This window comes from Mus pahari, chromosome 3 (genome assembly GCF_900095145.1).
Source record: "Mus pahari chromosome 3, PAHARI_EIJ_v1.1, whole genome shotgun sequence".
Classification (NCBI taxonomy): Eukaryota; Metazoa; Chordata; class Mammalia; order Rodentia; family Muridae; genus Mus; species Mus pahari.
The window spans coordinates 26424199-26443673 of NC_034592.1; the positions used below are offsets into that span (position 1 = coordinate 26424199).

The 19475-nt window shown below is 39.2% G+C and overlaps 1 protein-coding gene and 1 pseudogene across 1 annotated transcript in view; one reads left to right on the forward strand and one right to left on the reverse strand.

The window, feature by feature from the left end:
• Nucleotides 1-19475, reverse strand: part of Ppp6c (protein phosphatase 6 catalytic subunit) — a 37633-nt gene that overhangs the window by 3190 nt on the left and 14968 nt on the right. The window contains exons 2-6 of the mRNA XM_021192067.2: nt 13769-13864; nt 9346-9411; nt 6909-7050; nt 1940-2019; nt 1564-1773 (exon numbers count right to left, since the gene is read on the reverse strand). Coding sequence (XP_021047726.1) covers nt 1564-1773; nt 1940-2019; nt 6909-7050; nt 9346-9411; nt 13769-13864 — 594 coding nt within the window. The remainder of the gene's footprint in view (nt 1-1563; nt 1774-1939; nt 2020-6908; nt 7051-9345; nt 9412-13768; nt 13865-19475) is intronic.
• On the forward strand, nt 14901-16526 carry LOC110319524 (annotated as a pseudogene).

The window sequence follows — 19475 nt, forward strand, 5'->3', positions numbered from 1 at the left end:
GCGTAAGCATGTGTGTGTGTGTATATATACCTATATATACACACAAACAAACAAACAAACAAACAAACATTATAGAAAACGCTAGGAGAACTGAGAGTTTGAGACCAGCCTGTACCACCTAGTTAAGAACTGTATCAGGTAAAAAAAGAAATTTCTAGGGGAAAATAATTACATAATTACTATCAATTGCAAAGCAAAGGTTTTTCTACTTAATAACTTCATAATAACATTACTTTCAATATTATTATATGAGGATTTACTGCATGTCACAAAGAAATTATTCTTCTTTATAACTAAAAGAGAAAAAGGTCCAGATTGGGTAAGATCTTTCCATAACTGAGGAATAACCAATGGTCCCAGAGCTTGGATCTATGATTCCATTATGTTGGAACATATCTCGTCAGAACATCATTCCTGTGTCTGTGAAGGCTATTTGCCCATATGCTTGTACTTGGCTCTTTTGATATATGCATTGTTTTGTATGTGTATAGGACAACTAGGTTCATAATTTGATAAAGCTGTAGTCATAAAACAGATGTCAGAATTTCTGTGTATAGTTTATTTGTAATTTATTTACCCTAAAGTTTTAGCAAATAGTTCCTAAATTTTAAAATTGTTGCTGTATTCATGCAGCCAGCACTGTATATGATGAAAAATCAAAGATTATAATCACAATATGTTTTATAAATTTTAAACAAGAAGTTATATTATTACTGTCTAATTGTTCATCCTAATGGTTCATGTTTCCAATACTCATGAAGATCCAGTACATACCTTGGAAGAATATCGGATTCTCTTAGCTCATTTGTGTTATTTTAAAATTTGAAATCAGGCTAGAGAGATGTTTTAGTGGTTAATGGTAATGGTTACTTTTTCAGAAGATAGAGGGTGATTCCCAACTACCACACAGCAGCTCAATACTTGTAACTCCAGTCCTAAGAGAACTAACACTCTCTTCTGACCTCTTCAAGCACTTCATGCACATGATGCACAAACATAGATACAGGCAAAACATCTACACACATAAAATAAAAAAATAAAGATTATGCCATGCATAGTAGTGCACACCTTTAATCCCAGCACTGAGGGTGGGGTGGGGGTAGATGCAGGCAGATTTCTATGAATTAGAGGCCAGCCTAGTCTACACAGAGTTCAGACAACCAGAGTTACATACACCCTGTCTCAAAACAAACAGAAAGCTTAAAAATTGTTTTAAACAAAAAGTAAGTAAAATAAAATTTGAACTCAACCATGATTAGACTATCAGAATATATGTATGTTTCAGGATATATGACCTGCCATTAAAACAAACAAACAAAAAATTTGCCTATCTTGTTTTGGTGTTTTACTTAACTATTATTTTAATAATATCAGTAGATAATGCTGGAATAGGTGCTTTCACTAATAATCTCATTGAACCATTCAGGAAGCATCAATCAATCAACTACAGTAGAAATCTGATACCCAATAACTACCATAACTAGGCTATGAGTTTAATATATGAGCTCACCATTATTTTTTTAACCAATAAAAGAATTACTTTTCCAAAAACTTTATCTTTACCTCATTTGTGACTTTTGCTCCAAATAGCCAACCTGCTCCTCTGGGACTGATTGCCCAAGTGTCCACATCTTCAGGATCTGACCACACCAGGTCACAAAATGCTCCTTTGTGAGGAATTTCCTGATTTCGTTCAATAGTTCTAATTTGATCCAGTGTTTTGATATCAGGAGATAAACCACCATGAACACACAAAATCTGCTCATCTATTAACTAGAAAAAAAAAAAGAATAACAAGGATAATAATAAACTCAAATTTAGTCATGTATAAATTCAACAATAAATACTAAAACTAAGTAAATGGTCACAACTGCTAAAACATGTAATGTTATTGGCAAGAAAAATATCTGAAGCTCTGAAGAGATTCACATAAACTTACAGCTGCTACTGTGAGCATGTCAAAAACTTTGGTACAGTATCTCCAGGCATTAGCATTTCCATATTTGGTTTGGCACTCATCTGTGAAGAAAACAGAAATGCTCTCATTAATGAAAGCTACTATCTAACAATACACATATCCTAATGAAGACTGGGATATAGCTCAGTGGCAGGTGCTTAAGCACCTTGCTTGTATAAAGTCCAAGTTCAATCTAGGGTACACATACACATACATTTATACAAATAAGATTGAACTGGAGAGATGGTTCATTGTTAAGAACACTTGATGCTCTTGCAGAAGACCTTGGTTCAGTTCTCAGTAGCCATAGGGCTCAAAACTATCCGTAATTCCAGGGAGTGGATCTTACGCTCTCTTTTGGCCTCTGCAGGCACAGGGCACAAATGTGGTACACACACAACATTCAGACAAAACACTCACGAACATAAAATAAAAATAATTTTAAAAAAATCTTTAAATATTATGTTCTCTAAAGAAATTATAATTCTTTTCATTCCAGGAATGAAATAAAGTCTGAGATAAAGTTGGAAATATTAACTAAAATGCTATCAAGAGGAAGCAAATTATTGATTTCACATAACTCAAATCAATGCTTCGATCAATTATGTTAACACTAAATAATTCTATAAAACAGCGCATTCCTTTAATATGAATGCCTTATTCTAGGAGGGTAATCAAATCAAAAAAGTTTGAAAACCCTTAATTATAGGAGCATAAGTAATTCCTATTCATTCTTCTTCAGGGCAATGTTGTTTCTTGAGAGATCTGAAAACTGCAACTAAATTCTGCATCTAGTCAAGTTCTAACAGGCAGAACTGATGAGACTCAGAAGGGTAAGGAAGATGGCTTACCAGTTAAAGGCATTTGCCCCCAAGATTGATGACCTGACTTTGAACCCCAGAATCCACATGGTAGAGAAAAAGAACCAAGTCCTTCAGGTTGCCCTCCGACCTCCATTGACATACAAACACAGACATGCACATACATTTTTCAAGAGATCCACTCTGCTTCCTGAGTCCCGAGAGTGAAGGCATGAGCTACCACAACCCAGCTTCATACATTCTCACAGACATTCACAGGAGAACATGAACACGTGTAGACACATCCACGCACACACATACACAAATAAATGTAATTTAAAAAACTCAAGTCTCCAATGTATGTTTATCAGTATGAATTAAGCAACCAATATAATTAATAGCTATTTATGGCTTTAAATCCCTGCAAATCCCATGGTAAATAAAATTACCTTTACCCCGAGTTATCTTGTTGTTAAATAAAGCTACTAGATGAACATACTTCTGAGAAAGAAAAAATTCAAAACCAAATTTGGTGCCGTTAGCATTTTCTTCAGCCAAAACATACTGAATGAAAGATCCTACACTCTCTCCCCTTTTTGCTCCTTTGCCCTTCATTGAAGACTGCAGTGGTATAATTACACACATAAAACATTATTCTATCTTTTTTTTTCTTATAGATATATTTTTGAGTATCCATAATCTAAGTCTAAAATTTAAAATGCTGCAAAAAAACGCTAAATCTTTTAAGCATCACAATAACATGCACAGCAAATTTTATAAATGACCTCAATTACAATGGAATCACACTAAAAATAAATACTGGGAGACTGAAAATAAACTGGGAGATTGGAATGATGGCTCGGTGGTTAAGACCATTTAATGCTCTTGCAAAGGACTGTATTCAGTTTACAGCATGTACATCATGCACAGACATACTTGCAAGCAAACACTCAGACACATAAAATAAAAATGCACATAATTTCTTTTTGGTTTGTTTTTTTGAGACAGGGTTTCTCTGTGTAACAAGAGCCCCGGATATCCTGGAACTCCCTTTGTAGATAGACCATTCTGGCCTCAAACTCACAGACATCTACTTGTCTCTGCCTCCCAAAGAGATTAAAGGTATGTGCCACCATGTCTGGCAAAATGAACAAATCCTAAATAAAATAAAGTACAGATGTGGTGGTACATGCCTTCAATTTCTGTACTTGGAGGCACAGGCAGGTAGATTTGGTGGTGGTCTGCACAGGAAATTCTGGGCCATCCAGGGATGCAAAGGTGAGCATGTTAAAATACACACCCATACACTTACATATTTTTAAATAAGATAAAGATTAGGATACAATCTCAGCCTTGCTGCCAAGCCTGATAACCTAGTTCAACCCCCAGAATCTACATGCTTGAAGAAGAGAACCATCTATTATAAACTGTTTAGATTGTCTCTGACCTCTACACATGGCCATGGTGCAAGTACATTAGCACGAGTAAACATACACACAAATGCTTTAAATGCTTATTTCCATATTCCTTAAAAACAAATAAGCAAGATGTTGTGGCACACACCTTTAATCTCAATGCTCAGGACATAATAGAGGCAGGCAGATCTGAGTTCAAGGCCAGCTTGATAAACATAGCTTCAGGAGAGCCAGAGCTAGATAGGGAGATCCCGACTTAACAAAATAAAACAAAAAATCTACAAACAAACAAACAAAGGATATAAATCTATAATCCCAGAATTTGGGAGACTAAGGCAGGAGGATGGCAGGAGGATTACCATAAATTTAAGGTCATTATGGACCAGATACTGACTTTTTGCCCACCCTGGGGTACAGAATGAGACCCTGTCCATAAATAGGCAAATAAATAAGTAAATAAGTAAATAAATAAATAAATATTCAGTCATTGGAAGACTGATTTAGGAAAATTACTGAACTTCTGAGGCTAACTTGGGACACATAGTGAATTCCAGGCTAGCCTGAGCTACAGAATGAGATCCTGTTGCAAATAAACAAACAAATGTTTCATATGCCTTATCTGAACTATTTCTTCCCCTATGAGGGCTCAGGTATTTAGGGGACTAAGGCTGGCAATAACACTGCCATGAAAGTTCAAGGCCAATCTGGCCAAGCAGAAAGTTCCAGCCCATCCAGATCTATGTAGCAAAATCCTGTCTCAAAAGTTTCAGAAACAAAGAAAGAAAAAGGAAAAAAAAAGGATTGTGTTCCATAGCATTTCAGATTTCAGCTTGGGGCTTGAGGTGTAGCTTAGTGACAAAGTGCTTAGTTTGTATGCCCTGGGCATGTGCCCCCCCCCCCCCAATAAAACAAAAGTATCGAAAATCTGAAACTTTCAAGTATCAGATCCACAATCTGAAACTTCTGAGTGTCTCAGTGGTGCTCAAAGTCTCAGACTTTACAGATGATGATTTGGGGCTGTGAATTTTCAGATTAGAGATACTAAACTGGTATTATAGAAAATTATTTTCAGACTATATATTATATATAATGTATAAAAATTATCTTATATAATATATAATAAAATTAGATATTGTACATATAAAACATAACTGTGTTTAGATTTGTGTCTTATCCTCAAGAAATCTCATGTTTTCCAAACATTCCAAAATCTTAGCATTTAGGAGGCTGCCACAGAAGGATCCTGTCATCAAGGCCTCCCAGGATGACAGTGACTTCTAGGTCTCTTTGGGCCTCTATGTCTCTATGGAGACATCCTGTCAAAAACAAACAAACCACCAAAAGATTAAGGAAGTAAGAAAGCTAGCTAAGAACACAACATAGCATTAAGGAAGGACTGGGGATACAACTCAGTGGTAGAGTACTGGCCCTAGAATACATAGGTTCTAGATTCAATCGCCCACACTGACCAAAACAAAGAAGAGGAAAGAAGGTATGTGGAGGGGGGTCATGTGCAGACAAAACCCACAGCATCCACGTTCAGTAGATTCCAGGGTCCTATGCTGAATTCGGTTACAATGTTTGAAGTGACATCCAGCAATCTACATGTTTTTTTTTTGTTTTTTTTGTTTTTTAAAGATAGCTCAGCAGTTAAGACTGAGACAGCTGGGTGTGGTGGCGCACGCCTTTAATCTCAGTACTTGGGGGGCAGAGGCAGGCAGATTTCTGAGTTCGAGGTCAGCCTGGTCTTCAAAGTGAGTTCCAGGACAGCCAAGGCTACACAGAGAAACCCTGTCTCGAAAAAACAAAAACAAAACAAACAAACAAACAAAAAGACTGAGACAGATTGGAGTCAATTCCCAGTACCCCATCAGGCAACTCATAACTGGAACTCCAAGAGGATCCAATGCCCCTGGACTCTAAGAACACCTGAACCTACACGCATGTGCGCACACAAACACACACACACACACACACACACACGCACACCTAAACATGATTAAAGATAATATAATAATTTTTTTTTAAATTTTTGTTTAACTTATTCATTCTTTGTGTATACTGGAAGTTATGCTGTAGGTCGCACATGTGGAGGTTGGAGAATAACCTTAAGAGTCAGTTCTCTCAGTCTACCTTGTGGGCCCTGGCAAACAAACTATGGTTATCAAGCTTACAGTAAGTGCCTTTACCCACTGGGTCACCTCATAGGCCCACAATATGCATTTTTAACAAGCAATCAGTGATTCCAAAGTGGGAAATTTAAGATTGCATTCTTTTTTTTTTTTAATCACTAATTTAAAAAGATGTACCAGGCGGGGCGGTGGTAGCATATGCCTTTAATCCCAGCACTTGGGAGGCAGAGGCAGGCAGATTTCTGAGTTTGAGGCCAGCCTGGTCTACAGAGTGAGTTCCAGGACAGCCAGGGCTACACAGAGAAACCCTGTCTCGAAAAACCAAAAAAAAAAAAAAATAAAAAAAATAAAAATAAAAATAAAAATAAAAAAATAAAATAAAATAAAATAAAAATAAAATAAAAAGAAAAAGAAAAAGAAAAAAAGTATAAAAGTATACCACAGCCTTAGGAACAGCATTCAGCCTTTCACAATATGGCAAGATTTTCATACTGGGGAAATGTGGAGTAAAGCAAAAAACAGAACAAAGTACATATATGACTTATACAACCTTTCCCCACCAAAAGTAACATACCACTCAGAATCAGAGAAAAGAAGGTCTTACCATAAAATCCATACACCTGTGTTATCTGTCTACTCTCATGATTTCCTCTTAAAAGTGTAATACGGTCAGGCCACTTAGCCTTTAGTGCAAGAAGATAAGTGAAGGTCTCCAAACTATAGTAACCTCTGTCTACAAAATCACCCTGTAAAGTAAAAGTTTACAGTTACAAACTGTACAATAGCATAGTAGCCCAAAAGAACAATAAACAGCTGCACATTGCTTTAAAAAATAATTTCTTTTTTTTTTAAAGATTTATTCATTTATTATGAGTAAGTACACTGTATAGCTGTCTTCAGACACCCCAGAAGAGGGCATGAAATCTCATTATGGATGGTTGTGAGCCACCATGTGATTGCTGGGATTTGAACTCAAGACCTTTGGAAGAGCAGTCAGTGCTCTTAACTGCTGAGCCATCTCTCCAGTCCCTAAAACATACTTTCTTAAGAAATGATTTAAAAACAGGAGTTATTTCTCCATAAGCTTGAGGAACTGTGGGATCCCAATATGGATGTAAAAAGATGGCTGCAACTGCCTCTAACAAGCACTGGGGACTGAGAAGGTGAGCCTGGGAGCTGGCCACTTGGCTAGCCTATTGAAACCCAGAGTTTCTGGCTCAGTAAAAGAGTCTGTTCTCAGGACAATAAATCAGAGAGTAAGCCTGGTTTACTTAGAGAGCTTCAGGTCAGCCAGGACAACATAGTAAGACCCCTTACAAAACAAACAAACAAACAAAAAAGAAAAAAACCCTACACATATAAAATAGTATTTACACTTCCAACTAATGTCTGACTCAGACCAGTAATATACCAGTAATATACCAGTAATATTTAGAAAATAGCTTTAAAAAATCATAATAGGGTTTGAGAGGTGGCTCAGTAGTTAAGAGCAATACTGCTTTTCCATAGGACCCAAGTTCTATTGCCAGCATCCACATAGTTGCTAACAACATCTGTAACTCCAGTTCCAGAGGATTTGACACTCTCTTCTGGCCTCCACGAGCACCAAGCACGCATATGGTAAATAGACATACATGCAGGCAAAACACCCATAAACATAAAAAAACCACATTTTAAAAACTTAAAATATTAATAATAATTAGGAGAACTTTGTAATGGCATTTGTTCTTGTAAAAGGCCTGGGTTTAATTGCCAGCACCCACATGTGATTCACAACCATCTATAATTCAAGTTCCAGAGGATCCAAAATTCTACAAGCTACACATGTGGTACAGACACATGTAAGCAAAACACTCATACACATATTTGTATTAATGGGCTGGAAAGGTAGCTTAGTGGATAAAGTACTTGCTTTGTAGGAATGAGGCCATACTTAAACTCAATCCACAGAACCCACACAGAACTAGCAAAGGATGGTGTCATGTTTTGATAATCCAGTACTGACTGGGAAACAGGCAGAAAGAACTTTGGGACTTGCCGAGAGCCAGCTTAGCCTACTTAGGGAGGTCCAGGGTAATGAGAGACTTCTCAAGAACAGGTGGATAAGCCGGGCGTGGTGGCGCGTTTGAAACTTCTAAGTGCTTTTTAGGTTTGGGAATTAGATTCTTGGCAGTTTTACATATAGCTTCTTCTTTCAAATGTAAATATTTGAAGTCTATTAATCCCAGCACTTGGGAGGCAGAGGCAGGTGGATTTCTGAGTTTGAGGCCAGCCTGGTCTACAGAGTGAGTTCCAGGACAGCCAGGGCTATACAGAGAAACCCTGTCTCGAAAAACCAAAACAAAAAACAAACAAACAAACAAAAAAACAGGTGGATGGCACCTAAGGAGCAATGTCTAAGGCTGTCAATGGCCTCCATGACTGCACACACACTCAAGATTCAGAGAATAAATTAACATTAAAAAAAAAAAAGGAAAGTTAAAAAAAATCCACCATATAGCATTTGAAATGTAAATGAAGGGGCTGGAGCGATGGCTCAGTGGTTCTGAAGGTCTTCAATTCCCAGCAACCACATGGTGGCTCACAACCATCCATAATGAGATCTGACGCCCTCTTCTGGAATGTCTGGAGACAGCTACAGTGTACTTACATATAATAAATAAATAAACCTTAAAAAAAAAAAGAAATGTAAATGAAGAAAATATCTAATAAAAAATTCTTAAAAAACAACCCACCACAATAGCAAGTGTGTATTAGGGAAAAGTATGGAATAATAAACTATACCTGCCACGTATTCATCCATTTACAGACTAAAATAGGGGTTCTATGGGGTCCTCTTGCCATTACTGCAGTGACAACCAGTCCTATTTATACAGTGGTTTACAAATATAGCAATTACAAGCAACTGGAAGACATGACAAAATATAGAAAAGTAGACTCATGTTTTCATACATTTAAATAGCAATTATTATAGGACTTGCATGTAATAAGTTAGTTCTTTTATTTTAAATAAGCATTTGGCATTACTATTGTTTACATACCATAAATATGTAGTTTGTGTCAGGAACCTGACCTCCAGTTCTGAACAGTTCACAAAGATCATAAAACTGTAAAAGAAAAGCAATATATGCTAATTACAAATTCTTGTGCATGAGTAAGATAAATTTGGAATAAGATATGTAAAGAAACAATTTAATAGACTTCAAATATTTACATTTGAAAGAAGAAACTATATGTAAAACTGCCAAGAATCTAATTCCCAAACCTAAAAGGCACTTAGAAGTTTCAAAAAATTTTAGTTCATGAAGGGAAAAACAAATTAGTAGAAACTGGAGAGGTAGCTCAGAACTGGCACTGGCAACTTTTCCAGAGAACTTGGGCCCCGGTTAGCCTTGAAATTTGCAATTCCTGTCTTTGCTTCACCAAGAGGAGCAGTGTTTGTTAGCATTTTCAGATAATAGAGCATATCCTACATTTAATACTATTTTTATTTTATTCTACTTTTAATCCAGCAAGAAAAATAAAGATTAATTCACAATATAAAATCTAAAATCATGTTAGAATAAATGTAACACCATACCACAATATGGTCAGACTACCGCCACCTCCTTTGAGTAAATGATATATTGGTCATTAGGAATATGAAATGATACTTCTTTATATGTCACTAAAATATTCGCTAACATTTCACTTATTAGAAAAGTCTTTAAAAAGTATCAGAAACTTTCAAGTACTGTAGTACCTGAAAGTACTTCTTTAATCCCAGTAATTGAGAGGCAAAGGTGGGTGGAGTTTTAAGCCAGCCTGGTTTACATACATAGTAAGTTCAAGGCCAGCTTGAGCCACATAGTGAGACCCCATATTAAGAAAAAAAAAAAGTTAGGTTCATGATTATACTGAAACTTTCCCAAATCCAAAATTTTCATTAGTAAACTCAGATACTGTCACTAGTAACAAATAATGTCAACTGTTAACCTTTAAAATTACTAGGATATGTGCTTTATCTTTACAAATATCCAAGTCTAAGTAACCAATTTGTCACTTTTCTCTCAAATAAAAATCAGTATTAGATTTTTTTTTAAAAAGAAGCTTAAAAATATTTATTTATTTACTCACTTTACATCCTACTCACTGACCCTCTTCTGGTCACTCCCTCCCACAATCCTTCGCCCAGACTCCCCCTTCTCTGAGTAGGTGGGGGTCCCCTGGGTGTCCCCTAAAAGCAGCTTCTTTTTTTTTGTTTTTTGACACAGGGTTTCTCTGTGTAGCTCTGGCTGTCCTGGAACTTACTCTGTAGACCAGGCTGGCTCGAACTCAGAAATCCACCTGCCTCTGCCTCTCTGCCTCTCTGCCTCTCTGCCTCTGCCTCTGCCTCCCGAGTGCTGGGATTAAAGGCGAGCACCACCACTGCCCGGCCCAAACGCAGCTTTTTTCAACTCATCATTAGCCACGAACACTTTTCCTTGAGAAAATCACTCTGGGATGCAGCAGCAAGCTTCACACATGATTCCTTCCTCGCATATCCCACAGAGCAGTGCAGAGCCTTATATCCTCCAGCTCCAAGAGTTCCTAATAATATTTGCTGCTCGAGTGAGGACAATCCTAAGTAAAACTGGTGTCACTCCCCTCAGTCATAGTGAAGCACAAGAAGTTTTGTTCTTTCTTTTCTATTTGGTTCTTTGAGGCAGGGTCTCTCTACATAGCCATTAGCTGAACTGGAATTCACTATGTAGACCAGGCAGACCCAGAACTCAGAATCCTGGGATTAAAAGTGTATACCATCATACCCTGTGCACTAGAAGTTTTTTTTTTGTTTTTGTTTTTGTTTTTGGTTTTTTCGAGACAGGGTTTCTCTGTGTAGCACTGGCTGTCCTGGAACTCACTCTGTAGACCAGGCTAGCCTCGAACTCAGAAATCCGCCCGCCTCTGCCTCCCAAGTACTGGGATTAAAGGCGTGCGCCACCACGCCTGGCGCGCTAGAAGTTTTATACAAACACACACACACACACACACACACACACACACACACACACACACTCTCACACCACTGCTTTTACCACTTGCAAGGTCTGTAAGTCCCACTTAGAGTCTGTGTGCAAGCTCAAGTAGCTTAAGTAGCCAGTATATAGCCACATCCACATTTTTTTGAGCACTGAAGTCTATAATCTATTACTTAGATCATAATGCCAATGTTTCTCATCACAACGTTACTGCAAATACGTTCATTTCTAATCATAACTTGACCCTGAAATTAAAGACTGCAATCTCATAGATTTAGTTTCTACATATTAAAAAGTCTTGGTCATATGGTATGGTGGCACACACCTATTATGCTACAACTAATAAGCTAAGGCAGAAGGATCCCAAGTTTCAGGCCTCAAAAAACCAAAAGAGGGGCTGGAGAGAAACTCAGCAGTTAAGAGCACTGGCTGCTCCTTTCAGAAGACCTGGCATTAGTTCCCAGCACCTGAACAGCAATTAACAACCATATGTAATGCCAGACTCCAGTTTGAAGAAATCTAATGCCCTCTTTCAGTCTCCATAGGCACCAGGCATGCAGAAAAGCAAACAAAACCCATACACATAAAATAAAAACCAAAAAAAAAGCCAAAATACAAACATAAGAAGCTCCTACTTATGATCCTAGTACTTAGGCAGCTGAGGCAGATGCCACTGTCTAGAAAAGTGCTTGAAAAAGCAAAAAGGAAATAGCTTTGTAGGTAGCAAAATTATTATTATTATTATTATTATTATTATTATTATTATTATTTAATTTATGCAGTAGTGTCTTTTCAGGGACAAACAAAACACATTTCCCCCCTTTACACTATCACATTAGGAAGGGACATTGCAGACAGTCAATTGAGTGGTAGAGTGACAGTTCATAACACAGTTCAGGTTCTATAGTCCCAATTACAATGTATATACACAGCAGGGTATGAATAAGCTCTTCAGCTTTTAGTTCCTAGTGATGAAATTCTACAAAGTCAGGTAATGTTAGAAGAGACGTGGAGCACTAACAGTAGGATCTAATGTCAAAGTGTAAGCTCTAGTCAGTCTTTGGAACTCTTATAAACAAACAAAGCCAGCAGGTGGTGGCTGAAGAGATGGCTCAGTGGTTAATAGCATGTACTGCTTTTCCTGAGGACCAGTGTTTAATTACTGGCACCCGTATCAAGTGGCTCACTACCATCTGTAACGCCTACTCCAGGAGATCCAATTCCTCTAGCCTCAAAGGGCACCTGCACACACATGCACATTACATTACCCAACATGCACACAATTAAAAGTAATAAAATTTAAAGTTAAAAAAAATAAAATGAAAAAAAAAGTTAGCAGGTATTTGAGGTCCTACAATCTCAATGAAAAAAAAAAATGAACTAGGGCTGGAGAGATGGCTCAGTGGTTAAGAGCACCGACTGCTCTCCCAAAGGTCCTGAGTTCAAATCCCAGCAACCACATGGTGGCTCACAACCATTCGTAACAAGATCTGACGCCCTCTTCTGGAGTGTCTGAAGACAGCTACAGTGTACTTACATATAATAAATAAATAAATCCTTAAAAAAAATGAACTAAATCTTTTTCTTTTTCCTTTTTATATTTTAATTAATCATTCCATTTGTTTACATCTCAATTGATATCCCACTTCCCGGTTACCCCTACACCAACTCCCTTCCCCCATCCTCCCTCCTCTCTCCCCTTTGCCTGTATGAGAGTGCTCCCCCACCCACTCACCCTCTCCTACTCGCTCCAGCATCCCCCTATGCTGGGGCATCAAACCTCCCTGGGCCTCCAAAGGCCTCCTCTACCATTGCTGTCAGGTTAGGCCATCCTCTGCTACATATTTATTTGGAGCCATGGATCTCTCCTGGTGCACTCCTTGGTTGGTAGTCTATTTTCTGGGAGAAATGGGTGGTCAGAACAGCCTATGTTGTTCTTCCAATGGGGTTGCAATCCCCCTCTGCAATTCCAGTCCTTATGCCAGATCCCCACCAGGTCCCCTAAATCTTTTTTATCTCATTCTACCAGTGACTTGCTATAAAATTATTCAATATTTCTCTTCTGAACGTTTGCTATTCTCATTCTCACTAAAGAAATTAGCATGTTTTAATAAGACATAATTGAATGATCAAGAAGTACTTAAAATCAAACCATCTTATGTTAACTGTAATTACTATGAGTGTCTATGTTTATATTTTGCATCTTCCACCCACACAGAATACCCCACCCCATTCTACAGAGCAATATAGCAAACTATATACTTCACAAGTGGAATTCAAAAAAAGTTCATGAAATATTTGACCATTGCTTTTATTTGCCAGTATAGTGAACCAGAAACCACTCATGGCATGACTAACACCACCTAACCACCAGCTGGGTTTTGTTTTGTTTATTTTGCAGCACAAGTTGGAAACAAGTGGATCACTGATAGGACAAATCCTAAAACTTCCTTGTGAAATTTACCTGTCCATGTATGTCCCCGCACACTGTTACTGGCGTTGACACTGGCTGAACATTCGACTCTTCCAAGAGCAGATCACAAACATAGTCACATAGCCTCTGAAAAGAGAAAGGGAAGAAAATACCAAGTTTTACAAGTTTTAAAATGAAAAGATCAAAAACAAAAACATTAAATCCCAAGGACTAATTTTTAAAAACAACAAATTTCCTTTAAAAAACATTCTATTGCATGAGTATTTTGCCTGCACATACCATTTGCCTGTCTACACCGATCCCCTAATACTATGAGGTGCTGGTTCTAAACCCAGGTGTTCTGCAAGATCAACAAGTGCTCTTAATCACCGAACCAATTCTGTAGCTTCCCCAACCTCAAGTCCTTCTTTTTTGATAGGAAAGAAAACTGTATTATATATTCAATAAATAGAAATTTAATTTTTGTTTAAATTAGCAGATAAAAGCACACACCTGCAAACCATGGGAAGTAGAAGCAGGAGGATCAAAACTTCCGGACGTGGTGGCACACGCCTTTAATCCCAGCACTTGGGAGGTAGAGGCAGGTGGATTTCTGAGTTCGAGGCTAGCCTGATCTACAGAGTGAGTTCCAGGACAGCCAGGGCTATACAGAGAAACCCTGTCTTGAAAAACCAAATTCAAGGCCCTTCTTGGCCTTCACAGAGAATCCCAGGCCAGCCTATGACATACTAGACCTATCTTCAACCTCCAGAAAAAAAAAAAAAAATTAAAATTGTATACTCACCATATGACCCAAGAATCACACTAAGTTCACATAAAAATTGTGATCTATCTGAATACCACAGAATACAACTTTCCATTTACACACAATTCTTTTACTATGGTTGTCTGAGGCAGGGTCTCATGTACCTGGGACTGGCCTCAATCATCTATGTACCAGACTATGTGAGCCCACCCTCTCCCACCCTCTGCCCTCACTTTGCAAGCATTAAGATTACAGAGTGTGCCACCAAACCCAGCTATAGAAAATTCCTTTAAAAATTATTATTGTATTTTATGTGCATAGGTGTTTTGCTTGCATGTATATCTGTGCAACACATGTACACATGGTGTCTGTGGAGACCAGAAGTGGGCATCAGATACCTTGGAACTGGAGTTACACATGGTAGTGAATCACCATGTAGGTAGCTGGGGGTTAAACCTAGGTACTATGGAGGAGCAGTCAACATTCTTAACCACTGAACCATCTCTCCAGTTCCTATGTAATATTCTTTAATGGCAAAATTAAAGAAATGAAGAACTGGGTTTCAGAGAGTTGGTTCAGCAGGTTGGAGCACTTACCATCAAGCTTGGCAATTTGAGTTCTATCCTTGTGATCCATATGGTGGAAGGAGAGAACCAACTCCCACAAGATGTCCTCTGACTTCCACATATATGCCATTGCCATGGTGCTTGCACCTCCCCCATACACACACATAAACACATAATAACTAAAAATGTAATTAGAAAGGAAAAAAAAAAGCCAGGTGTGGTAGCAAATATCTTTTTTTTTTTTAATTTTGCTTTTAAAGATTTTTTAAATTGGATATTTTATTTATCTATACTTCAAATGTCATCCTCCTTCCTGGTTTCCCCTCTGGAAACTCTCTATCCCATCCTCCCTCCCCCTGTCTCCACGAGGGTGCTCCCCTACCCACCCTCCCACCTCCCTGCCCTAGCAGTCCCCTACACTGGGGCACAGAGCCTTCCCAGGACCAAGGGCCTCTCCTCCTATTGATGCCCAACAAGGCCATCCTTTGCTAATTATGCCACTGGAGCCATGGGTCCCACCATGTGTACTCTTCGGTTGGTGGTTTAGTCCCTGGGAACTCTGGCAGGGGGTCATGGTTGGTTGATATTGTTGTTCTTCCTATGGGGTTGCAAACCCCTTGAGTTCCTTCAGTCCTTTCTCTAGCTCCTCCATTGGGGACCCCGTGCTCAGTCCAGTGGTTGGCTGTGAGCATCCGACTCTGTACTTGTCAGGCTCAGGCAGAACCTCTCAGGAGACAGCTATATCATGCTCCTTTCAGCATATACTTCTTGACATACACAACAGTGTCTGGGTTTGGAGACTGTATATGGGATGGATTCCCAGGTGGGGCAGTCACTGCTCTACTCTTTGTCTCCCTATTTCCTCCCTTGAGTATTTTGTTCCCCTTTCTAAGAAGGACCAAAGGACCCACACTTTGGTCTTCCTTCTTCTTGAGCTTCATGTGGTCTGTGAATTGTATCTTGGACATTCCGAGCTTTTGGCCTAATATCCACTTAACAGTGAGGGTAGCCAACAGCTTTAATCCCAGCATTCCAGGGGCAGAGGCAGAAGGATCCCTGTGAGTTCTAGAACAGACTGGTCTACACAGAGAGTTCCAGGCTAGCCAGGGCTAACTATGACCCTGTCTCAAAAACCTAAAATGAAAAAAAGCAAGCAAGCAAGGGGCTGGGCTCTAGGCACTGACCAGTATTCAGTTGACTGAATACCGTGAAGTCAGAGCAGATGCTTGAGGCAGACTCAAATTGCAGAAAATCCTTACTCGGAGTATGGCCTCACAATGTTGACAAGAGAGTGAAAAATGATAAGGTTAACTGAGAAAAGTCATCAAAACAGAAAATGTATCGACAGTCATTGCTAACTTGTACATACATGGATCAGACAGTTGTGCCTATCTTATTACAGGGACTTGCTGGGAATGCAAAGGGAAAACCACCACATTCTATCAATTTCCAGTATTTGGTTGCTACTATATATTGACATGATTACAGGGCAGCTTTAATTGCCATTGATTCCCCTCCCTTCTCTAGAAGTCAAAGAACCAGCAGGACAACAGAACTCATTTCTGGAGCTGCAGAAGAGAACATAGACCCCACCCACATCTAATTTAATCATTACATTTCTTAAATGAGCATGTTTATTTAACGAGTATCATCTGTGCAATTTTTAAAAAAACAATCTTCAAAATAAACTGTTAAAACACATGGTCTGGAGTTACACAGCAGCTCACAATCTACAATCATCTGTAACTCCAGTCCAGGGCCTCCAGGGGCACCAGGCATGTATGTGGTACACAAATATAAATGAAGACAAAACTCCCAAATACATGAAATAAAGAACTAACAATTTAAAAGGCAATGAGAGGGAGTGTTCTTATGTAAGGAGGTACTCTTCTCTTGGCACAGTCTTGGGATTCAGTTTCCTCACCACTGAAGGAAGCAAGTGAACCTGGCTGGCTGTGTGAGAGCAGCACAATCTCTAGAAAGCCTGTCAGCAGGGCGCCTCTCTCCAGAAGCTAGGCTACTTATTGACTGAAACACATCTAAATTTGACATCTTTGTGATTGAAGGAGGAAACAGGAAAAGGCTGTACACTAAATGCTGTCACCAGAGGTCTCTAAAATGATTAGAAATGGCTTTACGGCCCCCAATGAAGGAGCTAGAGAAAGTACCCAAGGAGCTGAAGGGGTCTGCAACCCTGTAGGAAGAACAATATGAACTAACTAGTACCCCCAGAGCTCGTGTTTCTAGTTGTATATTTAGCAGAAGATGGCCTAGTTGGCCATCAATGGGATTAGAAGCCCTTGCTTGGTCTTGCTAAGATTATATGCCCCATTACAGGGGAACGCCAGGGCCAGGAAGCTGGAGTGGGTGGGTTGAGGAGCAGGGTGGGTGGGTGGGGGTTGTATAGGGGACTTTCGGGATAGCATTTGAAATGTAAATGAAGAAAAAATCTAATAAAAAAAAGATTAAAACATTCCATCCTGCTGGGAAGTTCCTTAAGTAGGGAGGTAAACAACAACAATAAAAAGAAATGGCTTTACTGGGGATAGAAAAGATGGTTCAGTGGTTAAGGGTACTTGCTCCCAACACTAAAGAACCGAGCTTGATCCTCAGAGCCCACATGTGGAAGGAAGAGAACTGACTCCTTGCAACTCGGCAAGTTGTCCTCTGCATCAGTGCACACGCATTAAAAATAAATCACCTATCAGGGGTGGGGGGAGGTGGGGAGCACACATATCTTTAATTCCAGAATTTGAGAGACAGAAGCCAGCTTGGTCTACATAGTGAGTTCTAGGTCAGCCAGGGGTACACAATTGTCAAAACATTAAGTAAATAAAATAAAAGAAAGAGATGGCTTCTGTGCTTCTCAGCTTTTGTGCTCTTCCTGTACAGCTCTGCAGCACAGTCTTGGGCACTCCCAAAGCAGCAGGAATGAGGCAAGTCTCAGAAATATGGTCTCTCCCTCAGGGCTCTCCAACATGTCTTCTTTTTTTTCCATCCTCTTTTAAGGTATCTGGGATCACCCAGAATTATTTTTGGTTTAAATGTAATATAATCTGATTTATAACCATAACTATGGATTCTACTCTAAATGCAGTAAAGGCTACCTCTTAGTGGAGGAAAGTATTAGGTATAGAGTACTCTATTAAATATTCTCTCTAGACTTATAAACAAGTACATTCATTTTATTAGAATGCCAATTTTCTTCCACTCTAATAAGTGAGCAGGGGAGCAGGGGTGGGGGGATATAGGGAACTTTCAGGATAGCATTTGAAATGTAAATAAAGAAAATAAAGAAAAAAAAAGAAAGGAAACAAAAAAAATAGGTGATAAAATTACATAAACACCAAGAATGGTGGCAACAAGAACAACTACTACTACTTCTCCTTCTTCTTCTCCCTCTTTCCTTCCTTCCCTCCTCCCCTTTCTCCTTCTCATTTTCTTCTGATGACAGTTTTTTAAGACAGTGTTTCTCTGTGTAGCCCCGGCTGTCCTAGAACTTACTCTTTTCTTTTTTTTTTACTTTCCTTTTTGGCAAAAAGTCTGGCACAGAAATTTATTTAGCAATGGCAAAGTCAGTTTCCAGGAATCTCAACTGTGAGGCCTCAGAGCCCTGTCCATCTACAGAGCACGAGAATCAGAAGCTGTGGGGTCAAAGACTCCCAGATGTCACTGGGCAACTCTGCTTCTAAGGGCAGCCAATACCATCCAAAGCACAGTCACAGGCACAACAGATGAGGCTGGAGCCCTACCCTTGCCTCCCACACAGATTGGAGAAAAGAACAGGGGTGCAGGTGAAGGTCTGAGAGTCACTCTGTAATCCTGGTGGCTATAAGGCTCAGCTCCTGCTGGGAGGAACCATCTTAGCACAAGATCTAACCTTGCTGGACCTTGTCACCCGTGTGTGTGCACGCATATCTATTTTTCAAAACAAGGTCTCATGTAACCCAGGGTAGCTGTAATTCACTATATAGCCAATATGACCTTTAAATTCTAATCTTTGTATCAATATACCCAGTTTATGCTGTGTTGACATTGAACCCCAAAATGTTGTACATGCGAAGAAACACTACTAAGCCACACTCTGGCCTACCTGCTTTACTTTCTAATTATACTTTTTGGATCAGTTTTGGTTTTTAGGCAGGGTCTCAGGGTGTAACTCACTAGCCTGGAAATCACTCTAGTTTAGACTGGCCTTGAATTTGTGGTGAACTTCCTGTCTTGTGGTACTACATCCTATCTTGAGAAAAAAAGAATTCAATCCTATCCTGTACGCCCTGGAGATGCCTGAGTACTAAACAGTTTCTCTGGCCCAGATATACAGGAGGCCAGAAGTGAGGAGCCTCCAAGGGCTCTGACCTCACGAGTCAGGCTGCAGTGACCAGCTAGCTGGTCATCCAGGAGAAGGAAAAGCACTGGATAAAAC